Genomic DNA, 27,149 nt, shown 5'->3' on the forward strand with positions numbered 1-27,149 from the left:
GATTAATGACATTAGAATGTGTTTTGGTTTGCTAAAGCTGCCAAAATGCAATACACCAGATATGGACTGGCTTTTAACAATGGGGATTTATTAGCTTATAAATTACAATTCTAAGACCATGAAAATGTCCAAATTAAGGCATCAACAGGAGGATACCTTCTCTGAAGAAAAGCTGCTGGCATCTGGGACACTTCTGCTACATGGGAAGACATATGACCGGCATCTGCTCGTCCTACCCTCTTGAGTTTTATTGCTTGCAGTTTCTGGCTTCAATGGCTCTCTCTCTGAGCTTCTTTGGGTCCTCTCTTAGCTTCTCTGGGGCTTTTCTATCCAAACTTCTCTGGGTGTTTCTCTCTGAGCTCTCTGTGCTTTTTCTGTGTCTTTTATCCTCTCATAAAAGACTCCAGTAAACAGATTAAGACCTACCGTGAGTGGCCTGGATCACATCTCAATTAAAATAACCTAACCAAAAGGTAGCACCCTCAATAGGTCTGCACCCACAGGAATGGATTAAAAGAACATGGCCTTTTCTGGAGTACATAACAACTTCAAACTAACACACTCCATCCACCCTGTGGACACCCTAAAGATAGGTTCTTTCCCCCTGCAAAATACATTCATTCCATCACAATATCACAAAGGCTTAAATCACTTCAGTAACAGTATTAAGTACAAATTCTCATCAAAATCAGTTACAGATGTGGTTGTCCTAAGGTAAAATTCTCCTCTGGTTGTGGGCCTGTGAAACTTACAACACGTTATCTGCTTCCAATATACAAAGGAGGGACAGTCATAGAGTGAATGTTCCCATTTCTATAGGGACAAACTGAAAGGAAAACAGGGGTCACCAGAACAAAACAGTTCTGAAAATCTGCAGGGCATACTTCATTAGATTTGTAGGTCTGAAGTCATCTATAGAAAGATGCTTTCTCTTTGGGGCTTGATAAAGCAGCAGACCCACCCTTTTCAAGAGCTTGCACAGTGGCCCTGCTCTCTCCAAACACTGGGGTGAGGGCTCCAACATTTCCAAACATTGGGGAGACAATCATGCTCTCAGCCCCATCCTCCTCAAGCCTCAGAGTGGTAGCTGCCAGGTTAAAGGGAACAACAAGGACTTCATGATGTAATTGCTGCACAGGCCCAAACCTCTCAGAACAGTGGAGTGGCAGCCAGATTCTCCCCAACTCCTGGGAATGTGCTCTACCTTCTCTGAAGCCTGAGACAGCAGCATTCTTCATGAACAAGGGCGCAGCCAAGTTCCCCTCAATTCCCTGAGCATCTGAGAGCCCTGGGGCAGCAGCATTCTTCCTGAACAATGGGACAGAAGGCCCGCCCTCTGCAAACTCTGGGCAAAGTCACCCTTTCTATGTGCATGGGTGGATCAGCTATCCTGGTCTAGGTTTCTTGGCTCCAGACCTTGGCTTCCAAGGTTCTGCCTTTGAAGCCATTTTTCTTTCAATCTGTCCCTTTTCTGTCTTGTTTAGTCCAGACTGGCAGTGGTTCTGTTTTTTACAGATCTAGCAAAAATCTTATCAATTTTGCATGCAGCACACAGGGGTTCCAACCATCACAAGATAGGGCTTTGCACAAATCCTTTCTGCATTTCCAATCCTGACATGCACTGAAATGGTTGGCTGGTTCCATATTCAGTTAAATCCTCACATGGAGCACCATTCTCTTGGGACTCCCTTTCTGGAAGCCCAGGATTTTCCAAACCATCCATTTCTAGTTTCTTTGTACCCAAGAGTTCAGTTCTTAGCTTATACCTTTCCTCTAGCATTTTACTATAAGCTGCAAGGAGAAGCCAGGCCAAACTTTCCACATTTAGTTTGGAAACCTCTTCAGCCAAATATACAACCTTATCACTTTCAAATTCTGCCTTTCAGCCAACAATAGGACTCAAGTTTGCCAATTTCTCTGCCACTTTAAAACAAGGGTCGCCTTTCTTCCACTTCGCAATGACACATTCATCACTTCCACCTAACACCTCATTGGAAGTACTTTTAGCGTCCATATTTCTACCAACAGTCTCTCCAAAACAATCTATGAAGCTCCTCTCAATTCTTCCAGAATTTTCCTGTTATCCATTTATAAAGCCTTTCCAGCATTTGTGGTATTTGCATCTCATAGCACCCCATTCTTCTGGTATGCAAATCTGTTTCAGTTTGCTAAAGCTGCTGAAATGTAATATACCAGATATGGACTGGCTTTTAACAACTGGGATTTATTAACTTACAAGTTACAATTCTAGGGCCATGAAAATGTCCAGATTAAGGCATCAGCAGGAGGATATCTTCTCTGAAGAAAGCCTAACGGCATCTGGGATACTTCTGTCGCATGAGAAGGCACATAGCCAACATCTGCTGGTCCTCCTCTCCTGAGTTTCACTGCTTTTGCTTTCATTTTTTGGCTTCACTGGCTCTCTCTCTGAGAAGAAGGGCTGCCAGCATCTGGGACACTTCTGTCACACGGGAAGGCATATGGCCGGCGTCTGCTGGTCCTCCTCTCCCAAGTTTCATTGCTTTCAGCTTTCGGCTTCAGTGGCTCTCTTTATGATCTTCAGTGGGTCCTTTCTTAGCTTCTCCAGGGCTTTTCTGTTCAAACCTCTCTGAGTATTTCCCTCTGAGCTGCTTACGCTTTTTCTGTGTCCTTTATCCTCTCATAAAAGACTCCAGTAAAAGGATTAAGACCCTCCTTGAATGGGATGGGTCACATCACAATTGACATAACCTAACCAGAAGGTTCCACCCATAATAGATCTGCACGGGCAAGAATGGATTAAAAGAGCATGGCCTTTTCTGGGGTACATAACAGCTTCAAACTACATAGAGTGGTTAATATTTCATTGCCTGGACAATCCATTTTCTCACTGATATTTAATTGGGTTAAATTATAATACAAATATATAATTCAATAATATATTTTAAAATAAAATATTAAGATGATAGAGCAAGGCAGATTTCTAATATTGAATATATCCACCCTTGCTGTGTAGAGGAACTTTGTCATGGAATCAGTGTTTTACTGGGGAAAGAAAGAGATAATCATTAAATTCTTATCATTTAAAATATTAAAATATCATCCATGCCTCTACGAAACACACAAAACTAAATATTTGGCTCATATGAATAATCTGAGAATGAAGCATGATGTAATTGACTATTTGGCAACAAATGTACCAAAGGAATTGACTGATGAATGAAGTCAGTCTCCAAGCTTCACTGACTCTCTCCATAAAGAACCGTAAAACAATCCAGTTTTAAGTACTTTAAAAGTCTTTAAGATTCACCCAAAGTAACAAATATCAAGATATTTTTAAAGCAAAATTATTTGTTGATAATTTAAAATAATCTCCATCTATAGGATAAAACTAATTTCCTATTCCACATTATTGATTTCCACATCTTTTTGAACAATCCACTTTTTCCCACAAATGCAATAAACATTCCACTGGTTTTCTGAATTTTCTTCAACAAAGATGGATAATAGTGGTTATTTTAAAAATCATATATTCACAAGTCTTTATTTTCTCTTTACACATTGAAAAATAAATAGAATGAAAACTAGATATTTATTTTCCCTTTCAGTATGACAGCCACTAAAATACATTTAATTGAATGTCTATTTATAAGTCACAAAACACAATCATTGCACAATATATCAGATTCTTATGAACAATCCATTTAAGGAGGGTCCAAAGAAAATAGGATGGGACAAATAATTTAAAATTTTAGAAATAATGGTGGCAGTTACCATTATTTCAGCATTCATTCATTGGTGCATTCATTCATTCATTCATTATCCTAGTTGATCCTCACAAACCTCACAAAAACTCTGCAAGGTATGTGTTCTGGTTTGCTAATGCTGCCTTTTTGCAAAATACCAGAAATGGATTGGCTTTTATAAAAAAGAGGGTTTATTTGGTTACAAATCACAGTCTTAAGGCCATAAAGTGTCCAAGGTAAGTCATCAACAATTGGGTACCTTCACTGGAGGATGGCCAATGGCATCTGGAAAACCTCTGTTAGCTGGGAAGGCATGTGGCTGACGATTGCTCCAGAGTTCTAGTTTCAAAATGGCTTTCTCCCAGTACGTTCCTCTCCAGGTTCCTCAAAAATGTCACTCTTAGTTGCTCTTGGGGCGTTTATCCTCTCTTAGCTTCTCCGGAGCAAAAGTCTGCTTTCAAAGGCCATCTCCAAGATGTTGCTCTGTAAGTTGCAGCTCCTTTCTCAGCTCCTGTGCGTTCTTCAAAGTGTCCCTCTTAGCTATAGCAAGCTTGCTCCTTCTGTCTGAGCTTATATAGTGCTCCAGTAAACTAATCAAGGCCCACGCTGAATGGGCAGGGCCACACTTCCATGGAAATTATCCAATCAGAGTTATCACCCATAGTTGGGTGCAGCGCATCTCCATGGAAACAACCTAATCCAAATGTTCCAATTTAACCAACACTAATATGTCTGCCCCCACAAAATTGCATCAAAGAACATGGCTTTTTCTGGGGGACATAATATATACAAACCAGTACAGTATGTGTTGTTTTTACATTTTAAATATGAACTAGTGAAGTTCAAAAAAGTTAAGTGACCTGCCAATAACTACAGTTCTATTAAGTAAAGCTTGAATTTAATCTCATGGTTGCACTCCTCTTGTGCTAGGTACAATGTAAGATTATTTACACACCTAACATAAGGTATTTAATACTCATAAAATCCCTATAAAGGTCATAATATAATTTCCATTTTGTAAATGAAGAAACTAAAAATCAGAGAGTTGAGAAAACTGGTCATATAAATTGAAAGGTTCTTAGTTGTGCTTTTTATTATCCTTTGAAGGAGTTCAGCTTTGAAAGGGAAGTGAAACAGAAGACAGTAGCTAAATGGGAGGATCAAGAGAGGTAAAATGTCTTGAGTTCATTTACAGAACACAGGGAGAAGATGGGAAATGGCTCAAAAGTATTAATGCAGGAATTAACTTAGAACAGGAAAATGAATACTTCTTTCTCTTGGATTATAAGGAAAAAGGTGATTTGGGTGTATAAAACAACTTAAAAAATACACTAAACCTCTGGTAGTAACGACATCAAAATATGATGATAGGCTATATGTTTTTAGCACGCTTTCCCTGTATCTTCTGGTATCAGAAACCCTTTTCCTGTAGGAAAACTGCTCCATTGTTTAGGAGGTGCTGATTCAGTTCATGTGAGCACTAGGGTGGACTTAAGAACTTGGCCTGGTCTATCAGAAACTCAGCTCTCCTGGTGTCAGAAATTGATTCAGGGATGGATGATGTCACAAGACGGGACAACCAGCTTACTTCATGGATTTTTTTTTTTTTTAATGCAGGAGATAGATTAATAGATAGTCCCTTTTAAATGAAGCCATATAACTCAGAGGACATGAAGCTGGGTCAGCCAGCAACCATGTTATCTACTATGTGGGGAGAGTTTGCCTGTATAATTAGGGCAAGAAAATTCAAGCAGAGCAGCAATGCAGAAACACAGATTCCTGAGGACAAAACACAAACTCTGGAATCCAACCATGTCAAAAATCATCTCTGCCTTGGACTCTCCAGTTATGTGAGCCAATAAATTTCTTTTTTTTTTTTTTTAACTAAAGCTACTTTGAGTTAGGGTTCTGTCACAAATGGCATAAAGAATCCTGAATAATGTCACAATTATTTTTACATTAAATGATAGATAGACAGATAGATAAATAGATGAAAGAAAGAAAGAAAGAAAGAGAAAGAAAGAAAGAAAAGAGAAAAAGAAAGAGAGAGAGAGAGGGAGGGAGGGAGGAAGAAAGGAAGGAAGGATGGAAGGAAGGAAGGATGAAAGGAAGGAAGGAAGGAAGGAAGGAAGGGAGGGAAGGAAGAAGACAGAAAGATAGATATGGAAGCCTCTATCTTGTCACCTTGGAATCTGTGGAATCTTTATTTTCAGGAAAACTAATAAGTAGCTCTGCTTCTCTTAAGTCTGTTGGTTTTATCTATCCTAAACCTGCCTTTTTTAGAATGCATTTAAGGATTAATAATTTTTAAATCTTACTTTATTTTGAAATATAAGACAGAAAAACGTATAAACGTCAAATGTACAGTTTAGTGAATATTGATTATAAAATTAAAAAAATTATAAAGTACGCATGTAACCACCACGCAGGTTAATAAATAGAATACTGGCAATACCCCTGAAGATCCCCGGATGTCCCTTCCCAATCATGACCCACTCCTTCCCTTCAGAGAATTCAATTCTATGACTTTAATAAGAATCACTTCATTGGTATTTATAGTTTTTCCATGTATGTAATATCCTAAACATAGAGTTTAGTTTCACCTGTTTTTGAACTTTATACTAAATGGAATCAAACTAAGTTAACCATACATATTGCTTTGTTACTAGACCTTCTGCTTAATATTAATCGCTATAGTGCTACATAGCATTCCATTATATAAATATATCACAATTTATCCATTTTTAATGTCTAATTACAGTTCTAATAATGGACATTTTTAAATGAGCATTTAAATTGTTTTAGTGTTTTGACTACTATAAGCAATGATCCTATGACAATGCTTATACATGTACTTTTGTGTACAAATGCATAAATTTGACTAAGGTATACAGCATTTCTACATGCTATGTATACAATGTATATGCTATGTACACATATCTTTATCAAATGAAGCTAAACTGGTTTAGAAAGGAATTGTTCCTAGTCATAGTTTTAAAAGAATTCAATAGTTTTAAAAATTCTGGATTATTCAAACATAATACTTTCTGTACTTCGAAAGCTTCTATACATTTCAGTATTAGTATACATACAGTACTTTAAACCTGAAAAATGGACACAATATTCTAAAAAAGTATATTATGTTCAATAAGACAAAAATATAATATAATTAAAAACTAACAATACTTTAGAAAAATATATTGGATTAAAAGTTATCTAAAATACTTTATATGACTTTTAGAATAAATGAAATATATAAAAGGACATTATTTATTATACCTACAATTAAGCAAAGATTATTACTATAATGATGACATATATAACTGATTATTATCATATATTTAACTTTAAAGGCAATTGAATACTATAATGGTTTCAAGCAATCTGTGCTGTAACATTCTTCTCCAACAGTAAGTGATAAATATCTTGTAACTCCATTAATGGATATAACAGCATCTACTATAAGAAACACTTAATTCTGTCACTACTTAAATCCTGAATGTTAAAAAGCTATTATCCCCAAGAGTCCATAGACAGATGAGTAGATAAACAAAATGTGGTACATACATACAAAGAAATATTATTCAGCCATTAAAAGGAATAAACTCCTGACAGGCTACAACATGGATTTACTTTGAAAACATTATGCTAAATTAAATAACCCAGGCACAAAAGGACAAGTATTGTATGATTCCACTAATATGAAATATCTAGAATAAGCAAATTCATAGAGACAGAAAGTAGATTACAGATTACCAGGGGCTGTGGGAAGGTGAAATGGGGAGATAATTCCTTAATGAGAACAGAGGTTCTGTTTTAGGTGATAAAAAAGTTTGAAAACGGGTGATGGTGATGTTAACACCAGTTTGTAAATGGAATTAATACCACTGAATTGTACACTTTAAAAGTCAAAATCATAATTTTATGTTTTATATATAAAATAAAATTTAATATAAATATAAAATATTTAATGTTTAATATAAATAAAATATAAAAACAAAATATTCTTTTGTTTTATTTATAATAAATAAATTGTAATAAAAAAGCTTTAAAAAAGAAGCTGTTATCAAAACATCTGGAAATGTCCAAGCACCTGAAGCCTATTATTTAGACTTTATAAAGAAAGTCTATTTATTCCTTAAAACTACTCAGACATGGAAAAAGTTTTAAAATTTGAAACTTTGTATTTTTTAACATACTTTCATCTTTTGTCCTTCATTCCTCTTAGGCAGTAAATGTGAAATATAAATGGCCATGTGTTGAAGAAAGGACAGCATTTCAAAGTGAAAAGGTTCTGACAGTGATTAATTTGGAGCTGCCAAAGGATGTCTGGCAGCAAAAAGAAGCAATAGCTTATGTCACTGATAAAAAACTAGCTGTAACTCCCTAATAATGTATCTCCCTAGAACCTGAGATAGTGTATTTGATGAATTGTTTAAGTTAGTCTGTATTCTTTGACCTATTTGAACCATGGAGGCAAAAATATAGAAAAGAAAAATAGTACGGTTAACTTTAAATTGTCACTTAAACTCGCTGAGTGATGGGTTGGTCAGTTAATGGAATACATTGATTAACTGAACATTATCACACATACTGTCCATTAAAAATTAGAATACAATGTTTTTCATTAGCACTATGCTGAATATCATTTTGTCTTTCCCTAAGGATAGGGAAAGACATTACCATTTCCTTAAGAGAATGTATAATAGATAATGTTGGGGGAAATTCTAGATAACTGAGCTTTCTAGTTATTGGGACCACTCTCTCTATCTCTTCCTTTTACACACGCACACACATGTATGTATGTGCATGTATGTGTGTGTGTGGGGGGGTTCCGAATAAGTATGAACTTAAAAATTAAATCTGTCAAATCTCAGAACAGATTTCTCTAAAGGTAATCTCATTGAACTTAAGCAATATACTATTACGTTTTGAACTTTATGATGAAGTCTAATGTACTGAAAAGATGAAGAACAATGGTTTCCTGTTTTCTGCAGCTATTTCTCCATTTTTGAAGCCTTCCTCAGTTTAGGGTCCCTCTGCTTTCTCTAAAAGGCTATAGGTCAATACACTGAACTATGGCTATGTGAAGATTCAGAAAACAAAGTTTCACCACCCACAGCTTGAACATAGCTCCAGCCCCCTGCAGAAGGGATCTAACTATTCTAGATACTAGGTGGGCTTAATAGTAGAAATAAGTGGCCCTGAGAATGTGTGGCCCCAAAGTGTTTGATTACCACATGGAGTCCCAAAAAAATGGGATGTGGAGATCTCAAAGAAAGAAGGATAACGGGGAGATGCTAATACAACAGAGGAAGAAATCAATCTCAAAGTAAAATAAAGTGTTGAATCACAATACAACCATTGTATATCATCATCATTAAAATCAGGTTATTAGGATTTGGACTACCAATATACTTTAACTACTTTTCGTTTCCAGAATGTCAAACCCAAAGGAAATGTTTTAAACTTGCTGGATTTCTCTGTCACATCTGACCCTTAAACATTGCTTCCTTTCCACAGAAAATATGAACTTCAAGGGCTCCATTATTTTTGGTGTTTGTGTGTGTGTGTGTTTCTGGAACTATCCTATTCTTCTTACTCTATTTATCCTTCTTAGGCCAGCTGATCCACTTTTCAAAGTTCAGATTTTATTACTCTCCCGATATGTCTCTGGTAGTCAATTGGTCACTGAACAACTCCAATTAGATGTCCCAGAAATACCCTAAACTCAGTGAATTCAAGCCAGAATTCATCATCGACTTCTATACTTTTTCCTCCATTCAGTCTCAAAGGATGCATTTTCTTCCTCAGCTCTAAATACCACAATCTATCCAGTCACCAAAGCTAGAAAACTAGACAAGTCACCTTTGACCTTTCTTTTGCTCATCCATCAACATAAACCTATCAATTTTGCCTCCTCAGTGTTTAATTCTTTCTTTTTCTTTGGGCTCAATATCTATTTACTAACTGGACTCTGCTGTTATCCCTTCAATTCCACCTTCCACACAGGTACAATAATAACTTACCTGAAACAGGCATCTATATCATGCCCTTGCTTCAAAGTGATCAATGGTTCCTCATTAGCTTTAGAATAAAGCTCACATTTCTAGCATGGTTACAAAGTTTTCACAGTTTGGCCCCTGCCCACATTACCATCTTTACCACATACCACTCCCTGCATACAATTCCTATAACAACCTGTGATTTCATATTGCCTCCCTCAGACGCTGTGCCCTTTCATGCTTCCATACATCTGCTTATGCTGTTCCTTTTCTCTACAATTTTCTACTCCCTCCCTTTCCCCTCTTGCTTCCCCTCAACTTCAGTTATTTATGTCTTTGTAAGGCTGCCACCATCTCCAGAAAGACTCTCCTGAAAGTTCTGGCAGAGCAAGGTTAGGTAATTCACTTCTCTATTCCCTTTCCTTGTCAATCTCTCCCTTGGCACACTGTAAGTTCTTCTTTAGTGAGCAAGTATTTACTTCTGTCTTCAGAAAATTCAGTAAAGAGACATAAAAGATAGTAAAAATAAGTAGTGCCTATATTTTTGTGTCCCATCCTAAACTGTGAGGTCTTTGAGAACATGAGCTGTAAATCATTTCTCTTTATAATTCGACTTCCTAGCCCAGTACCTAGCAATTGGTGTTCAATAATGTTCTCTTAAATGAAGGTTGCTGACAGGAAAGAGAGAATACAAAAATAAATCACAATGATGACAAAAAAGAAAAAAAAAAACAAAAGGCCCTAAGGAGTGGTGAAGCCAAGAAATGGAAGGTGCCTCAGTCCCCAAATTGCCACATGGAAGAAAGCTGCCTGCCAGCCTGAGCACGGGCCTGGGCTGCTCTTCCACCGCGGAGCCACCCTGCTGGGGGAGTGCAGCCTACCCTGATGGACACAAGTCCTCTGCTCCCCAGGGCCTGGGGTTTGTCTTTTCTAGTATACTTATTTTAAACATAAGATTTAAACAGGAAAAGGAATTCTCCAGCAACTATCTGTTATGACATGCCTAACTCCTTCCACTTGCCTCTATTTTGAGTTAGAACAGAATTTTTTCAAATTAGAATGCTTTCAAATATGGATTTCCACAATAAACTTTCTTTATACTGGGTATATTAAAAACTTAAAAATAAAATATGGGGAGGCGGGGCAAGATGGCGGATTGGTGAGCTGTATGTTCTAGTTACTCCTCCAGGAAAGTAGATACAAAGCCAGGAACTGCGTGGACTGGACACCACAAAGCAATCTGACATTGGGAATACTTCATACAACACTCATGAACACGTGGAACTGCTGAGATCAGCGAAATCCATAAGCTTTTGTGGCCACGGGACCCGCACCCCTCCCTGCCAGGCTCAGTCCTGTGGGAGGAGGGGCTGTCAGCTCCAGAGGGGAAGGAGAAGGGAGAACTGCAGTGGCAGCCCTTATCGGAAACTCATTCTACTGATCCAAACTCCAACCATAGATAGACTGAGACCAGACACCAGAGAATCTGAGAGCAGCCAGCCCAGCAGAGAGGAGACAGGCATAGAAAAAAACAGCACGAAAAACTCCAAAATAAAAGCGGAGGATTTTTGGAGTTTTGGTGAACATAGAAAGGGGAAGGGCAGAGCTCAGGACCTCAGGCTCATATGCAAATCCCGAAGAAAAGCTGATCTCTCTGCCCTGTGGACCTTTCCTTAATGGCCCTAATTGCTTTGTCTCTTAGCATTTCAATAACCCATTAGATCTGTGAGAAGGGCCCTTTTTTTTTAATCCTTTTTCCTTTCTCTAAAACAATTACTCTAAGAAGCCCAATACAGAAAGCTTCAAAGACTTGCAATTTGGGCAGGTCAAGACAAGAGCAGAACTAAGGGAGCTCTGAGACAAAAGGCAATAATCCAGTGGCTGAGAAAATTCACTAAACACCACAACTTCCCAAGAAAAGGGGTGTGTCCGCTCACAGTCATCATCCTGGTGGACAGGAAACACTCCTGCTCATCGCCAGCCCCATAGCCCAGAGCTGCCCCAGACAACCCAGTGTGACGGAAGTGCTTCAAATAACAGGCACACACCACAAAACTGGGCGTGGACATTAGCCTTCCCTGCAACCTCAGTTGATTGTCCCAGAGTTGGGAAGGTGGAGCAGTGTGAATTAACAAAGCCCCATTCAGCCATCATTTCAGCAGACTGGGAGCCTCCCTACACAGCCCAGCAGCCCAGAACCGCCCTGGGGGGATGGCACTCACCTGTGACATAGCAGAGTCATCCCTCAACAGAGGACCAGGGGGTGCACGGCCTGGAAGAGGGACCCAATTACAAGTCTCAGGAGCCATACACCAATACCAACAATTTGTGGGTCAGTGGCAGAGACAAACTGTGGCAGGACTAAACTGAAGGATTAGACTATTGCAGCAGCTTTAAAACTCCAGGATAACCAGGGAGATTTGATTGTAAGAGCCACCCCCCCTCCCTGACTGCTCAGAAACAAACCCCATATACAGGGTGGGCAACACCAACTACACACGCAAGCTTGGTACACCAATTGGACCCCACAAGACTCACTCCCCCATTCACCACAAAGGCAAAGCAGGGGAGAACTGGCTTGTGGAGAACAGGTGGCTTGTGGAGGCCACCTGCTGGTTAGTTAGAGAAAGTGTACTCCACGAAGCTGTAGATCTGACAAATTAGAGATAACGACTTCAATTGGTCTACAAATCCTAAAAGAACCCTAACAAGTTAAGCAAATGCCAAGAGGCCAAAAACAACAGAAAATTCTAAAGCATATGAAAAAATCAGATGATATGGATAACCCAAGCCCAAGCACCCAAATCAAAAGATCAGAAGAGACACAGCACTTAGAGCAGCTACTCAAAGAACTAAAGATGAACAATGAGACCATAGTACGGGATACAAAGGATATCAAGAAGACCCTAGAAGAGCATAAAGAAGACATTGCAAGACTAAATAAAAAATAGATGATCTTATGGAAATTAAAGAAACTGTTCACCAAATTAAAAAGATTCTGGAAACTCATAGTACAACACTAGAGGAAGTTGAACAACGAATCAGTGACCTGGAAGATGACAGAATGGAAAATGAAAGCATAAAAGAAAGAATGGGGAAAAAAATTGAAAAAATCAAAACGGAACTCAGGGATATGATAGATAATATAAAACATCTGAATATAAGACTCATTGGTGTTCCAGAAGGGGAAGAAAAGGGTAAAGGTCTAGGAAGAGTATTCAAAGAAATTGTTGGGGAAAACTTCCCAAACCTTCTAAACAACATAAATACACAAATCATAAATGCTCAGCGAACTCCGAATAGAATAAATCCAAATAAACCCACTCCGAGACATATTCTGATCACACTGTCAAACACGGAAGAGAAGGAGCAAGTTCTGAAAGCAGTAGGAGAAAAGCAATTCACCACATACAAAGGAAACAGCATAAGACTAAGTAGTGACTACTCAGCAGCCACCATGGAGGCGAGAAGGCAGTGGCACAACATATTTAAAATTCTCACTAAGAAAAATTTCCAACCAAGGATACCTTATCCAGCAAAGCTCTCCTTCAAATTTGAGGGAGAGCTTAAATTTTTCACAGACAAACAAATGCTGACAGAATTTGCTAACAAGAGACCTACCCTACTGGAGATATTAAAGGGAGCCCCACAGACAGAGAAACAAAGGAACGACAGAGAGACTTGGAGAAAGGTTCAGTACTAAAGAGATTCGGTATGGGTACAATAAAGGATATTAATAGACAGAGGGGAAAAATATATATGACAAACATAAACCAAAGGAAGATGGCTGATTCAAGAAATGCCTTCACAGTTATAACGTTGAATGTAAATGGATTAAACTCCCCAATTAAAAGATACAGATTCACAGAATGGATCAAAAAAAATGAACCATCAATATGTTGCATACAAGAGACTCATCTTAGACAGAGGGACACAAAGAAATTGAAAGTGAAAGGATGGAAAAAATATTTCATGCAAGCTACAGCCAAAAGAAAGCAGGTGTAGCAATATTAATCTCAGATAAAATACACTTTAAATGCAGGGATGTTTTGAGAGACACAGAGGGCCACTACATACTAATAAAAGGGGCAATTCAACAAGAAGAAATAACAATCATAAATGTCTATGCACCCAATCAAGGTGCCACAAAATACATGAGAGAAACACTGGCAAAACTAAAGGAACCAATTGATGTTTCCACAATAATTGTGGGAGACTTCAACACATCACTCTCTCCTATAGATAGATCAACCAGACAGAAGACCAATAAGGAAATTGAAAACCTAAACAATCTGATAAATGAATTAGATTTAACAGACATATACAGGACATTACATCCCAAATCACCAGGACACACATACTTTTCTAATGCTCACGGAACTTTCACCAGAATAGATCATATGCTGGGACATAAAACAAGCCTCAATAAATTTAAAAAGATTGAAATTATTCAAAGCACATTCTCTGACCACAATGGAATATAATTAGAAGTCAATAACCATCAGAGACTTAGAAAATTCACAAATAACTGGAGGTTAAACAACACACTCCTAAACAATCAGTGGGTTAAAGAAGAAATAGCAAGAGAAATTGCTAAATATATACAAACAAATGAAAATGAGAACACAACATACGAAAACCTATGGGATGCAGCAAAAGCAGTGCTGAGGGGGAAATTTATAGCACTAAACGCATATATTAAAAAGGAAGAAAGAGTCAAAATCAAAGAACTAATGGATCAACTGAAGAAGCTAGAAAATGAACAGCAAACCAATCCTAAACCAAATACAAGAAAAGAAATAACAAGGATTAAAGCAGAAATAAATGACATAGAGAACAAAAAAACAATAGAGAGGATAAATATCACCAAAAATTGGTTCTTTGAGAAGATCAACAAGATTGACAAGCCCCTAGCTAGACTGACAAAATCAAAAAGAGAGAAGACCCATATAAACAAACTAATGAATGAAAAAGGTGACATAATTGCAGATCCTGAAGAAATTAAAAAAATTATAAGAGGATACTATGAACAACTGTATGGCAACAAACTGGATAATGTAGAGGAAATGGACAATTTCCTGGAAACATATGAACAACCTAGACTGACCACAGAAGAAATAGAAGACCTCAATCAACCCATCACAAGCAAAGAGATCCAATCAGTCATCAAAAATCTTCCCACAAATAAATGCCCAGGGCCAGATGGCTTCACAGGGGAATTCTACCAAACTTTCCAGAAAGAACTGACACCAATCTTACTCAAACTCTTTCAAAACATTGAAGAAAATGGAACACTACCTAACTCACTTTATGAAGCTAACATCAATCTAATACCAAAAACAGGCAAAGATGCTACAAAAAAGGAAAACTACCGGCCAATCTCCCTAATGAATATAGATGCAAAAATGCTCAACAAAATATTGCAAATCGAATCCAAAGACACATTAAAAAAAATCATACACCATGACCAAGTGGGGTTCATTCCAGGCATGCAAGGATGTTTCAACATACGAAAATCAATCAATGTATTACAACACATTAAAAATTCGAAAGGGAAAAATCAAATGATCATCTCAATAGATGCTGAAAAAGCATTTGACAAAATCCAACATCCCTTTTTGATAAAAACACTTCAAAAGGTAGGAATTGAAGGAAATTTCCTCAATATGATAAAGAGCATATATGAAAAACCCACAGCCAGCATAGTACTCAATGGTGAGAGACTGAAAGCCTTCCCTGTAAGATAAGGAACAAGACAAGGATGCCCGCTGTCCCCACTGTTATTCAGCATTGTGCTGGAAGTGCTAGCTAGGGCAATCCAGCAAGACAAAGATATAAAAGGCATCCAAATTGGAAAAGATGAAGTAAAACTGTCATTGTTTGCAGATGATATGATCTTATATCTGGAAAACCCTGAGAAATCAACAATATAGCTACTAGAGCTAATAAACAAATTTAGCAAAGTAGCGGGATACAAGATTAATGCACATAAGTCAGTAATGTTTCTATATGCTAGAAATGAACAAACTGAAGAGACACTCAAGAAAAAGATACCATTTTCAATAGCAGCTAAAAAAATCAAGTACCTAGGAATAAACTTACCAAAGATGTAAAAGACCTATACAAAGAAAACTACATAACTCTACTAAAAGAAATAGAAGGGGACCTTAAAAGATGGAAAAATATTCCATGTTCATGTATAGGAAGGCTAAATGTCATTAAGATGTCAATTCTACCCAAACTCATCTACAGATTCAATGCAATCCCAATCAAAATTCCAACAACCTACTTTGCAGACTTGGAAAAGCTAGTTATCAAATTTATTTGGAAAGGGAAGATGCCTCGAATTGCTAAAGACACTCTAAAAAAGAAAAATGAAGTGGGAGGACTTACACTCCCTGACTTTGAAGCTTATTATAAAGCCACAGTTGTCAAAACAGCATGGTATTGGCACAAAGATAGACATATAGATCAATGGAATCGAACTGAGAATTCAGAGATAGACCCTCAGATCTATGGCCGACTGATCTTTGATAAGGCCCCCAAAGTCACTGAACTGAGTCATAATGGTCTTTTCAACAAATGGGGCTGGGAGAGTTGGATATCCATATCCAAAAGAATGAAGGAGGACCCCTACCTCACACCCTACACAAAAATTAACTCAAAATGGACCAAAGATCTCAATATAAAAGAAAGTACCATAAAACTCCTAGAAGATAATGTAGGAAAACATCTTCAAGACCTAGTATTAGGTGGCCACTTCCTAGACTTTACACCCAAAGCACAAGCAACAAAAGAAAAAATAGATAAATGGGAACTCCTCAAGCTTAGAAGTTTCTGCACCTCAAAGGAATTTCTCAAAAAGGTAAAGAGGCAGTCAACTCAATGGGAAAAAATTTTTGGAAACCATGTATCTGACAAAACACTGATATCTTGCATATATAAAGAAATCCTACAACTCAATGACAATGGTACAGACAGCCCAATTATAAAATGGGCAAAAGATAGGAAAAGACAGTTCTCTGAAGAGGAAATACAAATGGCCAAGAAACACATGAAAAAATGTTCAGCTTCACTAGCTATTAGAGAGATGCAAATTAAGACCACAATGAGATACCATCTAACACCGATTAGAGTGGCTGCCATTAAACAAACAGGAAACTACAAATGCTGGAGGGGATGTGGAGAAATTGGAACTCTTATTCATTGTTGGTGGGACTGTATAATGGTTCAGCCACTCTGGAACTCAGTCTGGCAGGTCCTTAGAAAACTAGATATAGAGTTACCATTCGATCCAGCGATTGCACTTCTCGGTATATACCCGGAAGATCGGAAAGCAGTGACACGAACAGATATCTGCATGCCAATGTTTATAGCAGCATTATTCACAATTGCCAAGAGATGGAAACAACCCAAATGCCCTTCAGCAGATGAGTGGATAAATAAAATGTGGTATATACACACGATGGAATACTACGCAGCAGTAAGAAGGAACGATCTCGTGAAACATATGACAACATGGATGAACCTTGAAGACATAATGTTGAGCGAAATAAGCCAGGCACAAAAAGAGAAATATTATATGCTACCACTAATGTGAACTTTGAAAAATGTAAAACAAATGGTTTATAATGTAGAATGTAGGGGAACTAGCAATAGAGAGCAATTAAGGAAGGGGGAACAATAATCCAAGAAGAACAGATAAGCTATTTAACGTTCTGGGGATGCCCAGGAATGACTATGGTCTGTTAATTTCTGATGGATATAGTAGGAACAAGTTCACAGAAATGTTGCTATATTAGGTAACTTTCTTGGGGTAAAGTAGGAACATGTTGGAAGTAAAGCAGTTATCTTAGGTTAGTTGTCTTTTTCTTACTCCCTTGTTATGGTCTCTTTGAAATGTTCTTTTATTGTATGTTTTTTTTTTTTTTAATTTTTTTTTTTTCATACAGTTGATTTAAAAAAAAAAAACAAAACAAGGAAAAAAATATGTAGAGCCCCCTTGAGGAGCCTGTGGAGAATGCAGGGGTATTGGCCTACCCCACATCGATGGTTGCTAACATGACCACAGACATAGGGGACTGATGGTTTGATGGGTTGAGCCCTCTACCATAGGTTTTACCCTTGGGAAGACGGTTGCTGCAAAGGAGAGGCTAGGCCTCCCTATAATTGTGCCTAACAGCCTCCTCCCGAATGCCTCTTTGTTGCTCAGATGTGGCCCTCTCTCTCTAGCTAAGCCAACTTGAAAGGTGAAATCACTGCCCTCCCCGCTATGTGGGATCAGACACCCAGGGGAGTGAATCTCCCTGGCAATGTGGAATATGACTCCCGGGGAGGAATGTAGACCTGGCATCGTGGGACGGAGAATATCTTCTTGACCAAAAGGGGGATGTGAAAGGAAATGAAATAAGCTTCAGTGGCACAGAGATTCCAAAAGGAGCCGAGAGGTCACTCCGGTGGGCACTCTTACGCACAATTTAGACAACCCTTTTTAGGTTCTAAAGAATTGGGGTAGCTGGTGGTGGATACCCGAAACTATCAAACTACAACCCAGAACCTATGAGTCTCGAAGACAATTGTATAAAAATGTAGCTTATGAGGGGTGACAATGGGATTGGGAAAGCCATAAGGACCACACTCCACTTTGTCTAGTTTATGGATGGATGAGTAGAAAAATAGGGGAAGGAAACAAACAAACAAACAGACAAAGGTACCCAGTGTTCTTTTTTACTTCAATTGCTCTTTTTCACTTTAATTATTATTCTTGTTATTTTTGTGTGTGTGCTAATGAAGGTGTCAGGGATTGATTTAGGTGATGAATGTACAACTATGTAATGGTACTCTGAACAATAGAATGTACGATGTTTTGTATGACTGCGTGGTATGTGAATATATCTCAATAAAATGAAGATAAAAAAATAAAATATAACTACATTAAACTCCTTAAGCAAAAAAAAAAAAAAAAAAAATCACAGGGAGTGACTACATCTTGGTAACTTTTCCACCTGGAAAAGTCTCCCCTCATGAACAACTAATAAAGGACAAATCCCATGTGCTTGGAACTCCAGATGACAATGGAGACTAGAGAATGACTCCATAAATGCTGAGTTGAAGGGCGGGGCAGGGAAGGAACTAGGAGATCTACAAACTGGACCTACCAATCTGGACCCCTCCTCCTCACTTGGACCCATGCAACTTAAAGCAACACAGAGGCAGCATGCCCCAAGGACCTCCTGCCACGGATTGAGACCACAGAGACATTCCCAGCAGCAAGTGAGAACTCCATACATATCCAGACACATGGTCCCAAGTCCGCAACCCAGTCTCTGATTGCTGGATCACCTAAACGAAAAAACAGTCCTTTTACAACACTGACCCCACCTGGCTTCCCAGGGTGGGATACCTTAATGGAGAAGTAACTGGTGGCAGAAAAGCCTCATGAAATAAAAAAAGGATGTAGGGGGACTGAACTGCTGTAAGGCAGAAAGGGTTCCAGAACTGAAAAGGATAATGAAAAGAGGCACTGAGTGAGACAGAGAGGGAGAGAAGTTAAACAAATTATAGGAGCTGGGAAGAAAATTCTACACAAAAACCAATAGAATAGATCAGGATTCCACCAACAGAATAGATCAGGATTCCTGGAGAAGGAACAGAAGAAAGGAAGCTTTCTCCTGGAGGTGAAACAACTGCACATCAAACGGCAATCTTGAAAGTTGTACTGCATGTCTAGGGCAAGAATCAGGGGCAGAAGACATGAGAAAATCCGAAAAGTTAAACTAGGGTTACTCTAAAGGTCCAGTATAATTTGGACCAAGCATCTAAAAAAAAAAAAAAAAAAAAAAAAAAAAAAAAAAAAAAAAGACTAACACATAGCTGATCTACAAATCTACAAGGGGGAGAAACTGAATCTGACCTTCAGAGTTAGCACATCAAAATAATCAATTGCCCAGACATCAGCAAAAAAATATAAGCGATACTAGGAAATAGGAAGATATGGCTCAATCAAGGGAACAAATTAAAACCTCAAAGGAAACACAGACTTTGGAACAACTAATCAAAGAAGCACAAACAAATCACCTAAATCAATTCAAGGAGATTAAGGAAAATATAGATAGAAATAAACTAATGGTGGTTAGAGAGCTAAAGTATATTAAGACGTAAATGTGTGAGCAAAAAGAATTAGAAAGTTAAAAGAAACATAACAGAAATTATAGGGATGAAAGGCACAGTAATAAGATTAAAAATCCACTTGAAGCATACAACAGTAGATTTCAACAGGCAGAAGAAAAAAATCAACATACTAGACAATGGGACACGCGACAATGTGGATGGTCCTTGAAGACATCATGTTGAGTGAAATAAGCCAGATACAAAAGACAAATATTGTATGATCTCACTAATATGAAATAATTAGAATAGGCAAACTCATAGAGTAAGAATCTAGAATACAGATTACCAGTGGCTGAAGTGGAGGTAGTGAATATGGAGTTAATGCTTAAATTACACAGAGTTCTATTTGGGTTGACTGTAAAGTTTTGGTAATGGATGGTGGTGATGGTAGCACAACACTGTAAATGAAATTAACAGCAATGAATTATATATGTGAATGTGGTTAAAAGGAGAAATTTTAGATTGTATATATGTTACTAGAACAAACATTTTAAAACAAAACATAGGGCTGTACAATAAAAACAGTGAACCCTATTGTAAATGATGGGGAAGAGTTAATAGCACAATTATAAAAAGGTTCTTTCATGAATTATAAGATATGTACCACACTAATGCAAGGCATAAATAACAGGATGGTATATGGGGACTCTTTATTTTATGCATGATTTTTCTGTAAACCCACAACTTCTCTAAATAAATAAATATGTAAATAAACCAATTACAGAAAGTATAAAAGGCTTTTTTTTGCCATGGAGTATAGGTTCATAATGGTTCTGGTCCTGCTCATATTTGGCAGTTACACTGACTTCTCTAATTCTAAAGCAGTCTAGTTAAAAATAAGTCCAAATAAGAAATCTATTCCCTTCTAGAAAGTAAAATAAATTGCATTGAGAAAGTGTCTTCTTCCTGACATTAGATCTCTTACTTTATTACACAGGGTACATTTTAAAAAAGATATGCCATATATAATCTTCATCAGGTAAACGAGAAATAAAAAGAAAGAACAAAATGAAGTAGAAAATAAATAAACTTGGCAGCACTGTGCCATTTGTTACATGGAAAATTACTTACATGCAGCAGCAATACAGCAGCAAGAAATGACTGTCCTTGACAGTACCCAATGTCTTCATCATAGACAGAGTAGGCCTAGAGAAAAGACAGAAAGAAATATTGTAAAACATTTACAATTTTTTACTTATGGTCCAGCTTACAGAAGGCTGCTGCTTGTTCCTGCCCCTGAGCTGTCCACTACAGTTTCACTGATCCTTCAACTTCAGCATATGTGCCATAAGTGCAGTGTGGTCCCCCAAAGACGCAGAGCATTTTCTAAAGCAGTTCTAGAAGCCTCTTTATTCCTAGGATCATCTTTAGAGTTTGTTACTAAGAAGCTGCTCAGAGGACTGAAATTAATTAAAAAAATAAAAGAACCATTATGGTTTGAGTGCAAGTGCTTGAGACCATTTTGGGGGTTCCAGGACTATAGTTAATAGTACAATTATAAAAATGTTCTTTCATGAATTGTGAAATATGTGCCACACTAATGCAAGCTATTAATAACAGGGTGGTATATGGGAACTCTATTTTATGCATGATTTTTCTGTAAATCCACAACTTCTCTAATTAAAAATCAATCAATCCCTTTTGGGAAGGTTCTAAGGTTGATGTACTAGGGAATTCTGATCACTAGAAGGGAGAAATCTTGAAGCTATAAGAGTGTAGTTCAAATCCCCTAATCTGACCTACAAAAAAGTCACCTTCTACAGAGAATCTTTAGAAGTTCTCAAAGCCCTTCTGAACTATACTCCCATTTTCCAGAATGCTGAAGGGTAAAAATGGCTCCTCTCAACCATACCACTGAGGCAAAACAGAAACATTTATAGCCCTAGGGTTTCTACAGGTTGCTGAGAGCAACATACAGGTGTCTCTACCATACATGCTCTGGCTATATAACATCTTTAATATCATTCTAATCAGGCCAGTTGGATACAGCCAAAGAAGCCCATTCATAGGAAACACAATATTCCCTGAGAAACAACTACCATACCACTCAACTTAACTTTCACTTATTTGTATTTAGAGGAAAGAAAACAAGGTGGCATGCTTAATATACTTCAAACTATTCCAAACCGCCGATATAATTTTTTTTAAAAGATGCCCTATACTAGTTTTTAGGTTGAATCAGGTATAGTAGTCAGAATGTGCTGAACAAAGAGCAAAGAACAGGGGTCAGCAAGCTTTCCCTGTAAAGTGTAAGAGAGTCAATATTTTTGGTTTTGCAAGACATATGGTTTCTGTTGCATGTTCTTCTTTGTTATTGTTTACTTAACAACACCTTATGAATCTAAAAACTTTCTTAGTTCACGGGCAGTAGAAAAGTAGGCTGCATGGGACATAGTTTGCTGATCCCTGATTTAGAACAAGAATTTGTTCAGGTTTTCCCACATTTATTTTTAAAAGACAAATATCCCAATTTTGCTGTTTGAATACTGGACACATAACCCATCCCATGTATTGCATCTATCTGTAATGCTTCATTTTAGTGAAGGAATTTCCATTTAATTTACATTATCCAATTCATTACAGTCTTGTGAGTATAAAAATTGTCTCTATCAGGGTAATGGGTATCAAAGGTAACTAAATAGGAAGGGATACTATAGTGAGGTTTCAGTGTGGTATCTCCCATATGCCAATGTAGTCAGAGTGCAGTGTCTGGAACTCTTATTTTTTATTATTTTAAAAATAAACCTTATTGAAGTATAGCTTATATTCAATAAAATGCATACATTGAATTGCACAATTCGTTGAGTTTTGAAAAATGTAGGTATCCAGGTGATCCCACCATTACAGATTATTTCCATCACTCCAGAAAGTTCCCACATGCCACTCTGCAGTCAAACGGCCTCCAACCCAGGCAACCAATGAACCTGACTTTCATTACAATACATTGATTAGTTTTGCACATTTTAGGATTTCATATAAATGGAATAATACAGTATGTAATATTGTTTGTCTGGCTTCTTCACTCAGCATTATGTTTCTGAGATTCTTCCATGCTGCTGTGTGCATCAGTAGTTCATTCTTTTAATTGCTGAGTGTTCTAGTTTGCTAATGCTGCTGGAATGCAAAACATCAGAGATGGATTGGCTTTTATAAAAGGTGGTTTATTTGGTTACACAGTTACAGTGTTAAGGCCATTAAGTGTCCAAGGTAACACACCAGCAATCGGGTACCTTCACTGGAAGATGGCCAGTGGTGTCCGGAAAACCTCTGTTAGCTGGGAAGGCACGTGGCTGGTGTCTGCTCCAAAGTTCTGGTTTCAAAATGGCTTTCTCCCAGGATGTTCCTCTCTAGGCTGCAGTTCCTCAAAAATGTCACTCTTAGTTGCACTTGGGGTATTTGTCCTCTCTCAGCTTCTCTGGAGCAAGAGTCTGCTTTCAATGGCTGTGTTCAAAATGTCTCTCATCTGCAGCTTCTGTGCTTTCTTCAAAGTGTCCCTCTTGGCTGCAGCTCCTCTTCAAAACATCACTCACAGCTGCACTGAGTTCCCTCTGCCTGTAGGCTCATTTATATAGCTCCACTGATCAAGGCCCACCCTGAATGGGTGGGGCCACACCTCCATGGAAATATCTAATCAGAGTTATCACCTACAGTTGGGTGGGGCACAGTCCATGGAAACACTCAAAGAATTCCAATCTAATCAGCACTAAAATGTCTGCCCCACAAGATTGCATCAAAGATAATGGTGTTTGGGGGACATAATACATTCAAACTGGCACAATGAGTAATATTCCAATGAATGAATCTGATGGAATTTGTTTATCAATTCTCCTGTTAACGAACATTTGGGTTATTTCCAGTTTGGGGCTAGTAGGAATAAAGTTACTATGTATACACAAGGCTTTCTGAAGACATAGGTTTTCATTTTCCTTGGGTAAATACCTAGGAACAGAGGTTTGAATGTTACGTATACGTTTACCTTTCTAACAAATTGCCAAATTATTTTTCAAAATACTTGTACATTCTTACACCCCCACCAGCAAAGTATGAGATGCTTCACATCATTGTTAATACTTGGTATTTATCCTTTGCTGCTTTTTTTTTTAAGAGAAGTAGGTTTACAGAATAATCATGAAAGATACAGGGTTCTCATAACCACCCCACCACCAAACCGTGCATTGGTATGGAACATTTGTAAAAACTGATGATAGCCCATTCTTATGATTGTACTATTAATTAAAGTCCCTGGTTTAATTTAGGGGTGACTGTATAGTATAGTTCCATAGATTTTTTTTTTTTAATTTTTATTCTGTTACCATATACACAATAACATTTCCCCCTTTTTATCATATTCAGGTAGATATTTCAGTGCTATTAACTGTGTTCACAATGTTGTGCTACCATCACCACTGTCCATTACCAAAAATACTTTCATAATTACAAATAGGAAATCTGTACATTTTAAGCCTTAACTTCCCATTCCCTATCACCACTCTGTCCCCTGGTAACCTATATTCTAGATTCTGACTCTATGAGTTGGCTTATTCTAATCGTTTCAAAACAGTGAGATCATACAATATTTGCCTTTTTGTGCCTGGCTTATTTAACTCAACATGGTATCTTCAAATTTCACCCATGTTACCGCAGGTATCAGGACTTCATTTCTTTTTATGGCTGAATATTAATCCATTGTATGTATATACAACATTTTGTATATCTGTTCATCAGTTGATGGACACATGGGTTGCTTCCATCTTTTGGCAATTGTGAATAATGCCCCTATGAACATCAGTGTGCAAATATCTGAGTCCTTTCTTCCAACTCTTCTGGGTTTTTAACTAGTAGTGGGATTGCTGGGTCATATGATATCTCTGAGCTTTCCAAGGAATTGCCAAACTGTCTTCCACAGCAGCTATAGCATTTTACATTGACAACAGCAATGAATGAGAATTCCTATTTTTCTGCATCCTCTCCATTGCTTATTTTCCATTTTTTTTTAAATAGCAACTGTTCTAATGGGTGTGAAACATCTCACTGTGGTTTTGATTTGCATTTCCCTAGTAGTTACGGATGTTGAGCATTTTTTCATGTGCTATTTGGCCACTGATATCTCTTCTTTGGAGAGATGTCTTTTCAAGTCTTTTGCCCATTTTTAATTGGGTTGTTCGTCTTTCTGTTGTTAAGTTGAAGGATTGCTTTATATATTCTGGATATTAAGCCTTTGTTGGATATGTGATTTCCAAATATTTTCCCCCATTCTGAAGTTTGTTGTTTTAATTTTATGATAAAGCCCTTTGATGCACAAGAGTTTTTAATTTTTCTGAGGTCCCATTTATCTGTTTTATCTTTTGAGGATTATGCTTTGGATGTAAAGTCTAAGAAATCACTGCGTAACACAAGGTCCTGAAGATACTTCCCTATATTTTCTTCTCAGAGTTTGACAGTTCTATCTCTTATATTAAGGTCTTTGATCCATTTTGAGTTGATTTTTTTATATGCTGTGAGGAAGATGTCCTCTTCTCTTTTTTTTTGAAAATGGAGATCCAGTTTTCCCAGTACCATTTGTTGAAGAGACTATTCACTCTCAATTGAGTGGTGTTTATCACCTTGTCAAACTTCAGTTGGCCATAAATGTGAGAGTTGATTTCTGAGCTCACAATTCTATTCCACTGGTGTATATGCCTATCCTTGTGTCCATTCCATGCTGTTTTGATTCCTATGACTTTATAATAAGATTTAAGATCAGGACATGTGAGTCCTACTAAAACTTCATTCTTCTTTTTTAGGATGGCTTTAGCTATTTGGGCCCCCTTAATCTTCCTTATAAATTTGATGATTGGTTTTTCCATTTCTGCAAAGAAGGTTGTTGGAATTTTGATTGGGATTGCACTGAATCTATAAATTGTTTTGGGTAGTTGACATCTTAACAATATTTAGCCTTCTAATACATGAACACTGAATGTCCTTTCATTTATTTAGGTCTTCTTTAGTTTCTTTTAGAATTATTTTATAGTTTTCTGCATACAAATCCTTTACATCCTTGGTTATATTTATTCCTAGGTATTTGATTCTTTTAGTTGCTATTGTGAATGGAAGATTTTTCTTGATTTCTTCTTCAGATCGTTCATTGCTTGTGTAAAGAAACACTGTTGTTTTTTAGGAGTTGATCTTGTACCCCATCACTTCGCTGAATTCATTTATTAGTCATAGGTGCTTTGTTGTGGATTTTTCAGGGTTTTCTGTATATAGGATCATATCAACCACAAATAGGGAAAGTTTTATTTCTTCCTTTCCAATACAGACTCCTTTTATTTCTTTTTCTTGCCTGATTGCACTGGCAAGAACTTCCAGTACAATGATGAATAACTGGTAACAATCTGCATTCTTGTCTTGTACCTGAACTCAGAGGGAAAGTTTTCAGTTTTTCAACATTAAATAGGATGTAATCTGTGGGCTTTTCATATATGCTCTTTATTTATTTTTAATCAAAAAAGAGTGCCATACTTTGTCAAATGTCTTTTCTGCATCAATTGAGAAGAGCATGTGGGTTTTTTCCTCTATTGTTTTAATGTGGTATATTACATTACTTGATTTTCTTATGTTGAACTAACTTTGCACACCAGGGATAAATCCCAATTGATCATGAAATATAATTCTTTCAATACGCTGTTAGATTCAGTTTGCTAGTATTTTGTTGAGGATTTTTGCATCTATATTCATAAGAGATACTAGTCTTTTTTTTTATTTTCTTTTCTTTTCTTGTGATACCTTTATCTGGCTTTCATATGAGGGTTGTGATGGCCTTGTAGAATGAGTTTGGGAGTGGTACTTCCTCTTCAAATTTCTGGAAGAATTTTAGCAGAATTGAATTTAAGTCTTCTTGGAATGTTTGGTAGAATTCCCCTGTGAAGTCATCAGATCCTGGGCTTTTCTTTGTTGGGAGGTTTTTGATTACTGATACCATCTCTTCACTACTAATTGGTTTGTTGAGATCTTCTATTTCTTCTTGACTCAATGTATATAGTTTGTGAGTTTTTAAGAATTTGTCCATTTCATCTCGGTCATTTAATTTATTGGTATAGTATCCTGTTACATTCCTTTTTATTTCAGCTGGTCAGTTAATGCCCCCCTTTTATTTCTGATATTCTTTATTTGCATCCTCTCTGTTTTCTTTGTTAGTCTAGCTAAATGTTTGTCAATTTTACTGATCTTTTCAAGGAACCAAATTCTGGTTTTGTTGATTCTCTATTTT

At 37.3% G+C, this 27,149-nt stretch overlaps 1 protein-coding gene across 6 annotated transcripts in view; it reads right to left on the reverse strand.

Annotated features, from left to right (window-relative positions):
- Positions 1-27,149, reverse strand: part of RABGAP1L (RAB GTPase activating protein 1 like) — an 891,828-nt gene that overhangs the window by 311,610 nt on the left and 553,069 nt on the right. For all 6 annotated transcript variants that reach the window (XM_037825297.1, XM_037825298.1, XM_037825302.1 and 3 more), the window contains one exon: positions 20,972-21,046. In XM_037825297.1, the coding sequence (XP_037681225.1) occupies positions 20,972-21,046 (75 nt within the window). The remainder of the gene's footprint in view (positions 1-20,971; positions 21,047-27,149) is intronic.

This window comes from Choloepus didactylus, chromosome 2 (assembly GCF_015220235.1).
Source record: "Choloepus didactylus isolate mChoDid1 chromosome 2, mChoDid1.pri, whole genome shotgun sequence".
Lineage (NCBI taxonomy): Eukaryota > Metazoa > Chordata > Mammalia > Pilosa > Megalonychidae > Choloepus > Choloepus didactylus.